A 15,630-nucleotide genomic window follows, 5' to 3' on the forward strand; every position below is an offset into this window, starting at 1 on the left:
AGGTAATAGTGTAACCTATAAGGGGATCTGCGGCATTTCGTTACAACCCCTGGGTTACCCAACAATATTGTTTGTTACGACCAGCAAACAGACACAACAGAAGTATGTTCCCCATGCTAGTCTTCTTTATAAATAGATGAGCTTTCTGAGCTAATCTCCTTTTTATAGGAGCTATTTTTCTAGTGTATAGATAACAAGATTTGGAGGGGAAAGCCAATCATGTGAATAATGATAGAGAGGAGAGTGAATCAAAGACCTTGTTTTGCTTGTCTATAGGCGCACCATGAGATATGCATCTTGTGGAGATAATCATGGCATCAAGCCACCTTCTCCTGAGCAGTATTTGACTCCACTGCAGCAGAAAGAAGTCTCAATCCGTCACCTGAAGGCAAAATTGAAGGAATCCCAGAACACACTTCAAGAAAGGTACATCATCTTTCCTGTATTTGTATTTTGTTAGTGGATATTGAATGTAGCATTAACTTTTCTGTTCCCTAAGCATGTTAACATGGAACCCTAGCGGACAGGCTCACTGTAGAAAAAAACAAGATCTAGGGTTTAGTGGTTGCCACTACACACATATCCAAGAGAAAATGGGCCCAAGGGCTCCGGATAGCATGAGATGCATATGATTCAAAAGTTGTCAGCAGTCCTGGGACTTGAAAGGTGAACACTTAATGATAAGGTTTTTCAATTAGTCAGTCAAGACGAGCTTGTGCCTTGTCGAAATAAAAGTTATCATTGAGTGTTCAACTTTCAATCCAAGAAAGATCCACATTCTATTTAGGAGAGAGAGAGAGAGAGAGAGACATCTATCTTATCTGTCTATCCTCACCATCCTGCATAAGACCTCCTCACCACTGTTCATGCCTTCCCCCATGTGTTCTGTGCCACATCTGTACACCAACCGTCACTCAACACTGACACCCATTCGCTACTTCCCTCTTGCTTTCACGACCTCTCCTATAACCTAACCTATATTTATTAAACATACACTGCCCTCAACCTCATTCACACCCTGAAGCTGGCAATACACATGCCATTTTGTCAGTCCATTTTAACCACATTCCATCCACTGGGTACCAAGTAATTCTAAAAAACTAAGCCATGCAAAAGTTGGATCAGTGATCAGAATCAGGGCTGAGGCAGGGCGCCATGATGTTATCAGGAATCTATGTACAGCATCCTGCTGGCTTCTCTTACAAGGTATGTTATGCCTGCACTGCATAGAGACGCACCGAGTGTCAGTGATGACATCACTGGGAAATGCGTAAGGTATGTCCTGAAAATGGAAAGGATTTTAATTTTTAAAATAACTTGCATGTTATAAGAAGAGGGTCAGGAATCAGGGAAGGTAAAATATAAGTAGACTGATCTTCAGGTTTTTATCCCATCAAACTAGGTCTCCCACTGTCATTGCTGCCGGAGCTTCCATCTTCCACCTTCACGTCACTCCCACACATGCGCATGGGAATCATGGCATTGTCCTTTCAAAGCGCAGTGTACATGCGCTGGTGACATCACCGGCTACTACTAAAGTAAATATTTCCTAAACTGTGCACATTTAGGAGATATTTACTCTACCTACAGGTAAGCCTTTATTATAGGCTTACCTGTAGGTATAAATCAAAAAGCGGACTTTTTACTTCCGCTTACACTAAATCTGTTATATAGTGGAATTAGGATCTCCAGCTGGTGTATTCCAGACTTCTGTTTGCTTCTCCCACTACCTGAACACACCCTTGTGCTCTTTTTGCAATAATCTGAAATGAGAATTCCTCCTCCTCTTCCTCTTTTTTCTTTTTCTCTTCTGTAGGTTTATATTGCCCCATACCCCCAATATTGTAAAGTATGCATTATTTTGCAGATGAAAACTTTGGTGCAGTTTCTATTGCTTTGGCCAATCTTCCAGCAATGTGAAAAAAAACTTGTTTTAAACTCACAGGAATATGAACACTATTAAACACCTTTTTGCTTCAGCAAAAAAGCAGACCTTAAACTTTTCAATACCTATAATGAGCCCTGTAGTATACCACTAATCATTGGTATCTGTTCTGTATGTTACCTGTTTACAGGTACACTCTGGTATCTATCCTACAATCCAGGGGTCTCAAAACTTTCTGAACAAAGGGCCAGTTTTCTGGTCTTCTGACTTTAGGGGGGGTGGACTGTAACCAGTGTGAGTGGAAAATGCAGCAGAAATTGTGCCCAATGATTGGTGTCAGTAGAAGGAATAGCGCCCTATTTTTGGTATCAGTGAGAGGAATAGTGCCCTAACATTGGTGTCAGTGGAAGGAATGGTTCCCCAACAGTGGTATCAATGAAAGAGAAAATGTGCCCCAACATTGGTGTCAGGGAAGGACCGGTGCTCCAGAATTGGTGTCAGTGGCAGGAGTAGTGCACCATCAATGGGAGCAGTGGGAGGAAAAGTGCCCCATCTTTAGTGTTGTGGAAGTAATAATGTTCTGTTGTTTATATCAGTGGGAGGAATTATGTTGCAATGTTGGTGTTAGTGGAAGGAATGGTGCCTCATATCAGAGGGAGGAATAAGGGCCAGATAAAGGAAATCAAAGGGCCACAGTTTGGAGACCACTGCTATAACCACTTGCATATCCACTGAACTACTAGAGGTGAAAGCAGAACGCCAAGGATGATATTATTGCATATGTACAGCTTTGAACATTGTAAGTATGCATATGTGATAACCTGAGTGGCTTTTGTAGAAGTTGTAAATCACTGTAGTAGTCTGAGCTCCCTGCCACTACCTGTGGGTGCCGTGCCTAGCAGCTGTCCTTCTGCCTAGCAGTTAAAGGAAGTTGTATACTCAGCAAGGCTGCCATTCAGAAAATGCTTTGCCATTTTCTCTAACAATGCAACGCCTTTTTTTTTTTTTTCCTATTGAATGCGTTAGAGATTGTGACATCGCCACCAGTCCTCTTCACCCCAATTTAATCAAAGTGTTTTGCAATCATTGAAAGAAATGTAAAGCGTTCTATGGTGACCAAATGAGCAACACTGTTTGGAAACTATGCAAGAAGGAGGGCAGCTGCTCAGCATTGCACCCAAAAGACTGCAGAATGGGCTACTACAGTGATTTACAGCTTCTACAGACCTAGATCATATATCGCACATGCATACTTTAAATTGTGCCAAGCTGCCCCAATGTAACTATGCAAACTGTCATCCCACGGAGTTCAGCTTTAGGCCCTAGCTTGTACAGTTTATTTAGTGGATATGTGGATTGTAATGAGCTGCATTACTTAAATCAAGAGCGGCTATGTCCGCAGCATCACCCTTATCCTAAAACTGTTTTTTTTTTTTCTGGTTGAATTCTTTGACATTTGTCAGAAACTACTACACACAAAGTAGAGAATACTTTCAACATCCCATCAAATGAACAGTGTACTTATTTCATGATGATCATTCAAGCTGGAAGCCCTCTAAATGACTTATCGAACCAGGACCTAAAGCAAACCTGAACATTGCCCATTTAACCAATCCTTTATCTGAATATTCTACCTTGCTCAGTCTCAGTGTGGATTTCAGAGCACTAAGAAACTGCTGAAAGATCTGCAGTATGTTAAACTGCGGGTTTTTTTGTTTGTTTTTTTTTTGCACTATTCCGATGTAGGGCCTCAACGGAGGGGGTTGCATGTCTCTAATGGGCTATCGGGTTGGCAACATCCATCTATATCCACTGACTAACCATATACAATGCATTCATAAAGTATTCAGACCTCCATTTTTTTCAATTTTGTTATGCTGCAGCCTGATGCTACCATTTTTTTTTTTTTTTTTTTTTTAATAAATTCATTTTTTTCTCAATCTACACTCCATACACCATAATGACAAAGTGAAAACAGAATTTTAGAAATGTATGAAAGGAAAAACTGAAATATCACATTAGCATAAGTATTCAGACCCTTTGCAACAACACTTGAAATTTAGCTCAGGTGCCTCACATTTCTCTTGATCGTTGCTGAGATGTTTCTACACCTTGATTGAAGTCCACCTGTAGTAAATTTATAGAGAGCCAAATCCATGTCCAATCAATTTAAAGACTTCACAGCTGACAATGCACACGGTATCAGAACAAAAGCCGTACGGTCAAAGTTACTGCCTGAAGAGCTCAGACAGGATTATTGTAAAGTACAGATCTGGGGAAGGCTACAAAAATTTCTGCTGCACTGAAAGTTCCCAAGAGCACAGTGGCCTCCATTTCCAATTCTCAAATAGAGAAGGGCCTTAGCAAGAGAGGTGACCAAGAACCCAGTGGCCACTCTGTCTCATCTCCACATAGGATCTTTGTAGCTCAAAGTTCCAGAAGGACAACCATCACTGCAACCCTCCACCGATCCTTTTATGACAGAGTGGCTAGACCGACGTCATGTGCAAAACACATGAAAGCCTGCTTGGAGTTTGCAAAAAAGCACCTGAAAGACTTTCATACTGTGAGAAACCGAATTCTCTGGTCTGGTGAAACCAAGACTGAACTGTTTGGCCTCAATTCTAAATGTTATGGCTGGAGCAAACCAGGCACCACTCATCACCTGCCCAATACTATCTTAACATTGAAGCATGGTGGTTGCAGCATCATGCTATGGGTTTTTTTTCAGCAGCAGGGATTGGGAGACTGGTCAGGGTTGCGGGAAAACTGCATGGAGCAAAGTACAGATATCCTCAATGAAAACCTGTTCCAGAGGGCTCAGGACCTCAGACTGGGCCAAAAGTTCACCTTCCAACATGAGGGCAATCATAAGCACACAGCTAAGACAACACAGGGGTGGATTAGAGACAACTCTGTGAATGTCAAAGAGTGGTCCAGCCAGAGCCCTGACTTGCACATCTCTAAAGAGACCTGAAAATGGCTTTCCACCTATGGTCCCCATTCAACCTGACAGAGCTTGCCATTTTAAAGATGGCAGAAAATCCCACAATCCATGTGTGCAAAGCTTGATGTGTCATATCCAAAAAAGACTTGAGACTGATTTTGCTGTCAAAGGTGCTTGAACAAAGTACTGAGCAATGGGTCGGAATACTTAAGTACATGTGATATTATTTTTTTTTTTCTTTTTAATAAATTCAGACATTTCTAAAATTCTGTTTTCACTTTGTCATTATGTTGTACTGAGTGTAGATTAATGAGGAAAAAAAAATTAAATTGTAGTATCAGACTGCAACATAACAGAGGAGAAAAGTGAAGGAAGTCTGAATACGTTCTGAATGCACTGTACATATCTGTGAATTTAGCATATCTGTAATTTTAGTATAGATTTTTATGTATACTGTCTTTTATATTTATTGTGCACAAAGTGGCCCTCCATCCTGCAGCTGTTACGTTTTATTGGAAACTGGAAGTGCAATTTGAGGTTCCATCTGCTGGTGTAGTCTGGTATTTCCGCTGCACCAGCCTCATGAGAATCTCTTCATGTATTAAATCAGGAGGAGTAGACAAAGTTTATTAAGCTACAAATAACACAGATCCTTTATTTTGCCATTACAGGGAAGTAGAAATAGAAGATCTGAAATCTCAGCTAGCCCGTATGAGGGAAGACTGGATTGAGGAGGAATGCCATCGTGTTGAGGCCCAGCTTGCCCTGAAAGAAGCTCGAAAGGAGATCAAGCAGCTAAAGCAGTTTATTGAAACTATGAAAAACAGTTTGGCTGAGAAAGACAAAGGAATTCAGAAATACTTCATAGACATAAACATTCAAAACAGGAAGTTGGAGACCCTTCTACGTAGTATGGAATTGGCTCAAGATGGTGAATTTAGAGATGAACCATGTTTGGATTATTTTTGTAACTCTCCAGGAGCATCTCTGACTGAAAGCGCAATTTATGATAAGATGTCAGAAGGACTTCTAATGGAGGACCAAGCAACTGAGGAGATGGCAGACTGTGATCTCCTTCTGAATGATGATCTGGCAAACAGAGATGACCTTTATGATGAGGTTTTGATGGAAACAAGAAGTGATCTTGGCAGCTTGGCAAACCTGAATTCTACCAAATTGCATTCCACAGCTGGTTTTGATAAAGAAATTGAGAAAATACATTCCAAGTGGGCACAGGGTTCACAATGGATGGAGCAGGCAATCCAAACTGATGTTGTCCCTTATAGCCTTGACCTTGAAAATCTCATCTTCAAGATGTTTAAGACCCATAATGACTATCCTTTTAGATCATCTTCCATTATGCGTGGTCTGCGTGCCAAATGTTCTTCTGGTTCCACAGATTTAATTGACTTGACCCCCGATGACCCAAATGTTGCTATCCTTTTATCCCCTGACTCTCTGGGGAATAATACCCTTCCAGTGTCAAACCGTGCCATGAAAGAACTTGACTTTGAAGGACCTTTGCCAGAGTTGCCAAGCAGAGATACACAACACATGTGCGTGGCTAAAAGACACTGGAGTGACCGGTTTTTGACCGACCTGTTGGCAGTGGCTGTGCCCATTGTTCCTACAGTTCTGTGGGCATTAAGTACACAAAGAGGATATCCAGAACCTGTGTATAACATTGGCACTATGATGCGTGGCTGTTGTTTAATGGCTTTACATACCCTTAGGAAAACATCCTACAGCCCTTATATTTAAATCCTAACTTTTTTTTTTCTAGAATTTCAATCATCTAGAATGTTAATAGGGCACTGTCTTTTCCTATATGCTTAAAGGGGAATCTGTATATAACCTAATTAGTTTTAATCTTCTCTTGTAATCTTAGACCCACACAATTCCTAGGATATTGATACAATCCCAGCCTTTTGTCTTGAGTGTTGATCTTGGTCGCTTTGCGTTGATTGAATGATGCCCACCAAACCACAAAGTCCGTAATGAAACAGAGCCAATACAACTCAAATTGACTTCATGCTGGAATTAATGGATATCCTTTGGTAGTGATTATTGGTATGGTAGTAAGGATGAGCAATTCAATGATTTACAACCACTATCGATAATTGTTTCAAGTGATTGTTCTGAATGGATTCCCCGGTCATGGATTGATGCTGTTCCCTTTTTCTCCATGGCTTTTATTGTAACTTGGTGGATTGCTGCTAGATTATGATGTTTATGGAAATGTATTTCCCCTTTTAATGCCTTTTGCATACATAGAGCACTTATCAAATTGATAAATTTCAATTTGTCATATTTGCACCTAATTTTTTTTTTATTATTTAATTTGCACTTTATCACCTCTCCCTTTTCAGCTTCTTTTACAGAAGCAAAATGAATTGAAAATAATAAATTTGATAGCTTTCCTTATCCCCTAACAAATATTGCACTAATTGTACTAAAGAACAAAAGCTTTTGAATGTTATTATAAATGCACTTCCAAATTCTACAATTCTTTATATTGCAGCCTTGCTGCTCATATTGAGTTTATTAGCTATGCTTAATGTGTGGTTTTTTTCCCTATTGTCCTGCACTGGGAACATTCACTGACCTCTAAGTACTCTTGTTAAAGGGTTTGTCCACCCAGCTGTTAGATTTAGGTGGTCATTATACTGATGACTTGCATTTCAGTTATGGAGGTATGGCAGCAGGTTGAATTCCCCCCCCCCCACTGGTTTCTTGTGTCTTTGGGGCTCCAGTGCCAAGATCTCTGCAACCAAATACCTGTTTTGCCAACCTGCCACTGCCATGAGGGCCTTTTGGCTCTTGCTACTGAATCTGTCAATTTTTTTTTTTTTTTTTTTTTTTGTATTTACCATCTAGAATTCAGCTGGAAAACTGAAATGCCTTTTTATGATGTCACAATGGCTGTAGCAGGGGCAAAGCTGAGAACTCTGCCAAGGACTGTTTTCCTCATTTTAGCTCTTGGAGACTTGAGGAGCAATGGGTCATTTTACCGATCAGTGTCTACTCCGTGACTGAAAAGTGTGAATGTGTGGAATTTTTCTTTTTTTTTTCTTTTGTCCCCCTGATCTCTCCATCTTCTGGAGACAGGTGCTGGTTGTCCCTTAACCGATTTTCCTTACTGTTTTGTGACTGGTTGTATCAGCCAATAGGCTGATAAAAAAAAAAAAAAAAAAACAGTCACGAAACTTTAAGCAGTGTTGGAGTGCTGGCGAAATAATAGTTGTTGAGGGACAACTTGAAACTGTTTTCAAGAGACACCTTAGATCTGTAGCTGGGTGGAGACTCTCTTGAATGTAATCTACTTGTTGTTGTATTTGTATACAATGTTGAAGTGTCCATAACATTCTGAATATTCCTAGCACAGTTGCCTCATTTCATAGAGCCCCACATTCTGCTGTAGGTATGCTTGGCTATCTGTGAAGTAAATATTGTTACCTATGGTAATGTAATGTTCTATTAGTACCTGCATTGTGTCAGAGCATGGTCGTACCCAGAGATGTGCCTGTATATCCATGAGGTTATTGCAAAGTGTTTAAAGCGTAACGTAGCATGGTGAGATGTATTTATAAACCTTAATGTGTACAGTAAATATTAAAAAAATCAGTTTCCTTATTTATTATGTACTTTTTTGTGTTGCTGTATGCAAACACATTTGCTTGTCCAATGTCTGTATGTACAGATTCAATAAACTGACCTTCTCTACTTACTATGATGTCTTATATGCCTTTTTCACACTTGCGCGCACTCCTTGAATCTGCTGTATGGCAATATTTGCAGTTGTCAAAATTTTGTGACTGGCATTATGCTACATTTATTATTATTATACAGGATTTATATAGCTCCAACAGTTTGCTCAGCACTTCACAATACAAAGCGAGACAGTACAGCAATGAAGCAATTCAATACAAGAGGGTTAGGAGGACCCTGAACCTGGGAGCTTACAATCTAATAGGGACGGGATGGTGGAACAAAAGGTAACAACTGTGAGGGTGAGCTCATGGGAGAAATAGAAGATTCTGTTATTAGCTGAGGGCAAGATAGGCTTCCCTGAAGAGAGGTTTTCAGGGATCACCTAAAAGTGGACAAGGTAGAAGATAGTCAGAAAGATTGGGGTAAAGAGTTCCAAAACAAGTAGCTGCTGTAACCAAACAACCTGGTAAAAAAAAAAAAAAAAGTGTGCATTATATCTTTATTTTATTGATGGCAAAACTAGGAGCAAACAATATTTGATAGGACCAGAAACGGTGGAGCCTGGTGAGTTTTTTTTTTTTTTTTTTTTTTTTTTTTTTTTTTTTGCCTGTTTTGTCCCAATAACAACCTTAGAATATAGATACAGATGGGTTGGACCTATGTCCCTTAATGAACTCCAAGAAGTGTTTTTTACCAGTCTGTTCAAATATCCCATTCCTTTTCTCCTTCACTGAAGGACACATAAATTCAGAGACTGTTGCGACATCCCAGAGTAGTCCAATTGAGGGTGTGTAACAGCAACAAAACCCTAAATGGCCCAAAATAAAACCTCAGGAAAAAATCAGAACTGGGGACAGCCTGAAAGCAGATAATTTCTTAAAGTTGGCATCAGATGAGGCCTGAACATCCACCTGTTTAACCACTTTCCCACCAGAAGATTTACCCCCTTTCCTGACCAGGCCATTTTTCACGATACGGCTCTGTGTTACTTTGACTGACAATTGCACGGTCATGCAACACTGCACCCAAATTAAATGTATGTCTTTTTTTTTTTTTCCCCCCCACAAATTGAGCGTTCTTTCAGTGGTATTTTGATTACCTGTGCGGTTTTTTTTGGCGCTATAAGCAAAGCAATGCTTTTGACTTTTTGCTATTAAACATGTCCAGTAAAAAAATTAAAAAAAACAAATTGTCAAATTTAGGCCAGAATATTTTTATATGTAAATTAATTTGTTTACATGAAAGTTGTAGCGTCTACAAATGGCGATTTTATATATACTAGAATTTTTTCTAATACTATTAATGGCAGCGATCAGCAACTTATTGTAGGACTGCGGCGGACATTCTGACACTGGGAGGAAACTGTCACTGACCTCCCCAGTGACACTCATACAGTGATCAGTTCTAATAAAAAAAGCACTGACACTGTACTAATGGCACTGGGCAGGAAGGGGTTAACAGGGTTAACATCTGGGGCAATCAAAGGGTTAACTGTGTGTGTGTGTGTGTGTGTGTGTGTGTGTGTGTGTGTGTATAATACAAAGCAATGTGCTGACAGTCACAATGTGGAGGAGCTGACAGGGGAGAGATCTGTACTGTTTACATACAGGTATCTTCACCCATCAGTGATACTTGGCGATCGTCGGGTGCCAGCGGGGAATCACCGGCCGGGACCCAGTGATCGACAATGGTGGCGCAGGTAGGGGGGGGGCGTGCGTCCCCCCTACCCGCAAATGTAAAATCACGTGTGTGTATATATACACTTGATTTTGCGCAGCCCTGCTGCCCTGTAGTAGTCCTTCTGCTATAGGGTGGCGGGAAAGCGGTTAACTTTTGAGAACATGTGAACAGAATACCAGGTGGCAGCCTTGCAAGTCTGGGAAACTGTTGCCTGATGACAAAAAGAAAGCACTTACAGACCTAATGGAGTGCCCATGATGGGAAACCTGATTCTTTAAAGTGGTTGTAAAGGCTCAGGTTTTTTCACCTTCATGCATAGAATGCATGAAGGTAAAAACAACCTTGAGCTGCCCCTTCCCTGGCCTCCCTAATACTTACCTGAGCCTCATCGCGATCCAGCAATGTGCACATTGCTGAGACAGCCATAGGCTCCCACTGCTGTTAATCACAGCCAGTGAGCCAATGAGGCGAGAGAGGAGGCAGAAGCCAAGCTGTGGTTGTGCGTGAATGGACACGCAGAGCAGTGACTCAGAGACTGCTTGGGTGTCCCCTTAGCAAACTGCTTGCTCCTAGGGACTCTAAGCAGGAGGGAGGGGCCAGGAGCACTGGCAGGGGGACCCAAGAAGAGGAGGATTGGGGCTGCTCTGTGCAAAGCCACTGCACAGAGCAGGTAAGTATGACATGCTTGTTAATTTTTATTAAAATTTGCCTTTAACCACTTGCCTACTGTGCACTTCTACCCCCTTCCTGCCCAGGCCAATTTTCAGCACTGTCACAATTTGACAATTGCGCTGTCATGCAACATTGTACCCATATGAAATTTGTATAATATTTTTCACACAAATAGAGCTTTCTTTTGGTGGAATTTAATTGCCACTGGGGTTTTTATTTTTTGTACTATAAATGAATAAAGAGCAAAAAATGTGGGAAAAGTTTTTTGTTTCTATTAAATTTTGCAAACTGCAATTTTTTTTCTTCACTGATGTGCGTTTGAGGAGGTACAGACGGGTGACACTGATAATCAGGGCACTGAATACTTGTGCAGATCTCCTGTCACATCTGGTTACCGGCAGTACTTTCTTCATGCTGTGACAGCGTGAAGAAAGTGCAGCTGATAATTGGCAACTGTATTTACATTGAGATATGCTGTGCCATTGGACACAACTGATCATGTTTTTAAAAGGCTGCTGTGATTGGCCTTTTACCTTATCACATGATCAGCTGTGGCTATAGGACACGACATTCTCCGGCGGTGCTGCGGATGTGTTCAGGTAGGGCGTCAAAGGATGCCCTCCCAGAACTAGACAACCGTGCTGTAGCCATCTTTCAGCTATAGCGCATTTGGGAAGAAGTTAATATCACTTTCACACCATATGAATGATGATCTGGCTGAACCTTGAGTGACAGAATGTCAGTCTTTCTAATAGAAGCAGTAGCTACAAGCCAAACAAGCACAGCATGAACTACTCCCAGTTCTGAAGAGTTCTTTCAGAACCCAGACAGAGGGACAAAGAACAATGTATTTGGCAGTTTTTTTTTCCTCGGGGAACACATGCAAGAATTCTTCCTCCTCCCTCATGCAGGGGAGAATAGCATTGTAATATGTTGGGTGTGGCCAAATTGCACTATCAGTGGAGGGGCCTTAAAATGGCATTGTTTAATAAAACTGGGAATGTGTAATTCACAGACTGGCCGGGTTTGGGCCTGTGCAACACAAAGGAAAAAATAGCAGCTCCCATCATTCCCTTCTGCAACCCTTGGTCACCGCTTACCCCTGTACCGCCTGTCCTCAGCCTACCTCCAGCCAAAGCTCACATCTGCACCCCTGGCCACAGCTATCCATAGCTCAAGGTCCCCCACTTTCAATCCAGAGCTTGCATACACATGCTTTCTTCTATCCACAACTTACATCTGAACCCTCTGACTACACTTTACAAGTGGTACTATTGAGCTCAAGGCTAGTGCCAGAGATGGTAGAACTCTTTTTGCCATGTTCTGGCTGAAAGAAGAAGAAAAAAAAAAAAAGGACCTGGTCATGGGTGAGCTGAAAGGCTAAAACCACCTTAGGAAGGAGGTTCTAGGCCTCAACACTGCCTTTCCCTGTATGAGACCAGGAAGGTGTTTTGTTTTTTTTTTTTTACACAGGACAGAGCTGCCAGCTCAGACATGTCTTGCAAAGGTAATGGCAACAAGAAACACCACCTTTGAAAATGAGAGCGGAAAGAGGAATATCCCTTGGTAGGCTAAGAAGTGCCAACCATATTCCGATTTCACTTAGTCACAGATGAGCACACAGGGAAAGCCACGTGCGACACCCTGTACAAAAGAGTCTTGCAGAATGGGAAGCTAGTGAGTCTCTGGAACAGGACCACAAGCTCCAAGATCTGACCCTTGATGGTACTCGGACAAAACTTGATCCAAACCCATTTCCCAGGCTTTTGTGATGGTAGACATCCTAGCTTTAAGGCTTGGATCAGGCTGTACTGATTCCATGGAGCCAGCAGGGCATTTATTGTATCTGCCAGAGGATCCCTGCACCTGGAGAGAATTCTGTCCAGTTTGTTGTTGACGACCTGGAAGTCATGAGGTTCACATCCAGCATCCCTCACCTGTGACACAGGTCCTGGAACACCACCTGAGTGTAGGGACCACCCCCCAGGTCCAGGCACTGCTACCTGAGGAAATCAACCTGCCAGTTGTCTATGCCTGGGAGATCAGGATGATCCATGAGGTGTCTTCCAGAAGTTTGAATAGGTGGGTATACCATGAGATTCTTAAGAATTTCATTCATCCTTCCCTGCTAAGTAAACATGGAAGGTGTTTAAGGGGAAGTATACCATAGATCAATTTGTACAGATCCTAAGGGGTAACCATAGAAACTCTACATCTGGCAACAAACCCATCTAGTTATGTGTCATTTGAAGGCCAGAAGGATCAGAGGCAGCATTTCTTTTACCTGTGACGTTCTGGAACACTTCTGGGTGCAGGCACTATTACCTTGGATCCAGTTGCTGCTGGAAGTGGCAGTCTGTCTGCCAAACGATTTACAGACAAGACCAGAATGTGGAGTTCTGCCCAGACTGGAATCCTTTCTGCAGCTTAACTTCTTTCTTGATGGTTGATATACAAATCTTGGGAGCAAAATTAAGAAGATATTTTGAAGGAGAAAGATAGATGATATTCAAGAGCTTCAGATCCAAGATGGCACAAATAACCCCTTTTCAGTTTTGGAACATTGAAAAGGTTGGTGCAAAAACCCTGAAACCTTTCTGCTGTTGACACAATGGCAATAACCCTTTAGTTCAAAAGGTCTGCAAGAGCAGTATGGAGGTCTGCTAGCATGAGCAGAGGCACAAGCAGCTTGGATAACCAGATCCAGGGGTGGAGGTTGACTGCAAAACTGTAGCTTGTAGCCCCTGCAAACTTTTACCCAGGAATCTGGGATGCATTCTGACCAGGTGTCTTCAAGAGGTCAATAGGCATCCTCCTACTTCAGAAAGTGGGGAAATCTCATTATGCTTAACCTCTTTCCCCCCCCCCCCCCCCCCAGCCATATATGCAACCTCTCAGCAGGTGGGCTTTAAAGCCCAAAGGCTGCATTCCAAATGTAAACATTTGTGTGCGGACACTGGAAAGCTCCTGATCTATGATTGTGATGGTAAATGGGGTCTGTTTAAATTGATGAGATGCTTCACTAATTTTTACTCCGCACATCAAAAAGGCACCTCATTGCAAGCATGAGTAAAATTGCTTGGTATATGGTTGCAACGTTGTATTTCAAGGTAAAATCAGCCTCTGAAAAAGGAGCTGTAGGGCCTGCTGCTTGTGTGAATGAGCACTAATTTTATTATTCAACTTTTTAAAGGGGAAAGCTGTCGAGCAAAAAATATCAGAGGGTTAAGATAACCATTTAACACTGACAAGGGTGCTTACAATGTTCAGAAATATAAAAGCTTTATAAAAAAAATAAAAACTTTTTGTAACTGCTTGACAAACTATTCAAGGGCAGCTCCATTTGCTCTTCCATAGAGTGAAGCCAGCCCAAAACAGGAAGTTTGTAATTGGCCACATCACATTTAGGGATTGGTAAGCTGCAATAGATTCCATTTTTCTTTTTGAGTTTAGATACGCATTTTAAGTCCTGGTTCACACTGATGCAGAATGCATGGAATCACATGACAAGTGAAATAACATGAGTGTCTATGGAGGCCATTCACATATATGCAGTGCCATTCCGATGCAATTTTAAAAAGGGACCTGTGCGAGTTTAAGGCACTGTTGTGCGATTTGTAGCTATCTAGACTTGAATTTAAATCGCTCATCGGTTCTAAGAGAACATGATGCCAGCAAGCCTTTGCTTTGTTCCATATCTCCTATCCCTGGTCCATGAGAGAGAGAACAAGAGACTAAAAGAAAATGCTGCTAAATCACATCACCTGAATCAAAAACAATCCTTGAAATCACACTGAAACTATCAGGAAAATCACACCACATCTATGTGAACCTAGCCTTATGGAATAACAGGATTTCCAACTGGCAGATCCACTTTTTTAATGCACAGAGATCATGTGACCAAATGCCATGGCACGGTCTATGTCAGACCTCTGTACTGATTCCCTGGCTTTACCACCTACCACAGTTGCTACAGTGGGGCCTCATATTTTTAGAGGAATTCTGTGGTGGAAGTAACAGATCCAAGACAATGGAAAGCCCTCAAGTATCATATGCCAGTGGATGATTCTTAACAAAATTCCCTCTTGCAACTTACCATATTTTTCGCTCCATAAGACGCACCTAGGTTTTAAAGGCAGAAAACAGGAAAAAAAATATTGTAAACCAATGGGCTGCAGACATAGTACAGGAGATGACCAGAGACTGCGGACACAGTACAGGAGATGACCAGAGACTGCGGACACAGTATAGGAGATGACCAGAGACTGCGGGCACAGTACAGGAGATGACCAGAGACTGCGGACACAGTACAGGAGATGACCAGAGACTGCGGACAGTACAGGAGATGACCAGAGACTGCAGACACAGTACAGGAGATGACCAGAGACTGCGGACACAGTACAGGAGATGACCAGAGACTGCGGGCACAGTACAGGAGATGACCAGAGACTGCGGACACAGTACAGGAGATGACCAGAGACTGCGGACAGTACAGGAGATGACTGCTGACCTTTGGGGAGGGGGGGGAGCGGGTACCTGAATTTGTCAGGTACCCGCTCTTACTTCCGCGGAGTTGTTCTTTGGTTAGTGTCCGCTCTGTAGTGGGACCTTACCTGTTCCTCTATCCAGCGCCACGCTGTCTTCCTGGCTTCTGTAGTGTGGGCGCTCAGCTTGACAGCCAGGTGCCCAGTGCGCATGAGCGAGAAGCACTGCGCTTTGTGATTGGTCCAGCGGC

At 42.1% G+C, this 15,630-nt stretch overlaps 1 protein-coding gene across 12 annotated transcripts in view; it reads left to right on the top strand.

Annotated features, from left to right (window-relative positions):
- The window catches only part of SYBU (syntabulin), a 66,238-nt gene extending 57,678 nt beyond the window's left edge, over window positions 1-8,560 (top strand). For 8 of the 12 annotated variants that reach the window (XM_089664353.1, XM_089664383.1, XM_089664361.1 and 5 more), the window contains 2 exons: window positions 277-426; window positions 5,504-8,560. In XM_089664353.1, the coding sequence (XP_089520479.1) occupies window positions 277-426; window positions 5,504-6,593 (1,240 nt within the window). In that variant the 3' untranslated portion in view covers window positions 6,594-8,560. The remainder of the gene's footprint in view (window positions 1-276; window positions 427-5,503) is intronic. The other 4 variants (XM_089664399.1, XM_089664425.1, XM_089664435.1 and 1 more) reach the window with 1 other exon arrangement.
- The last annotated feature ends 7,070 nt before the right edge of the window (window positions 8,561-15,630 follow it).

This window comes from Staurois parvus, unplaced genomic scaffold (assembly GCF_062004578.1).
Source record: "Staurois parvus isolate SC_StPar_1 unplaced genomic scaffold, SC_StPar_1.0 ptg000047l, whole genome shotgun sequence".
Taxonomy (NCBI): domain Eukaryota; kingdom Metazoa; phylum Chordata; class Amphibia; order Anura; family Ranidae; genus Staurois; species Staurois parvus.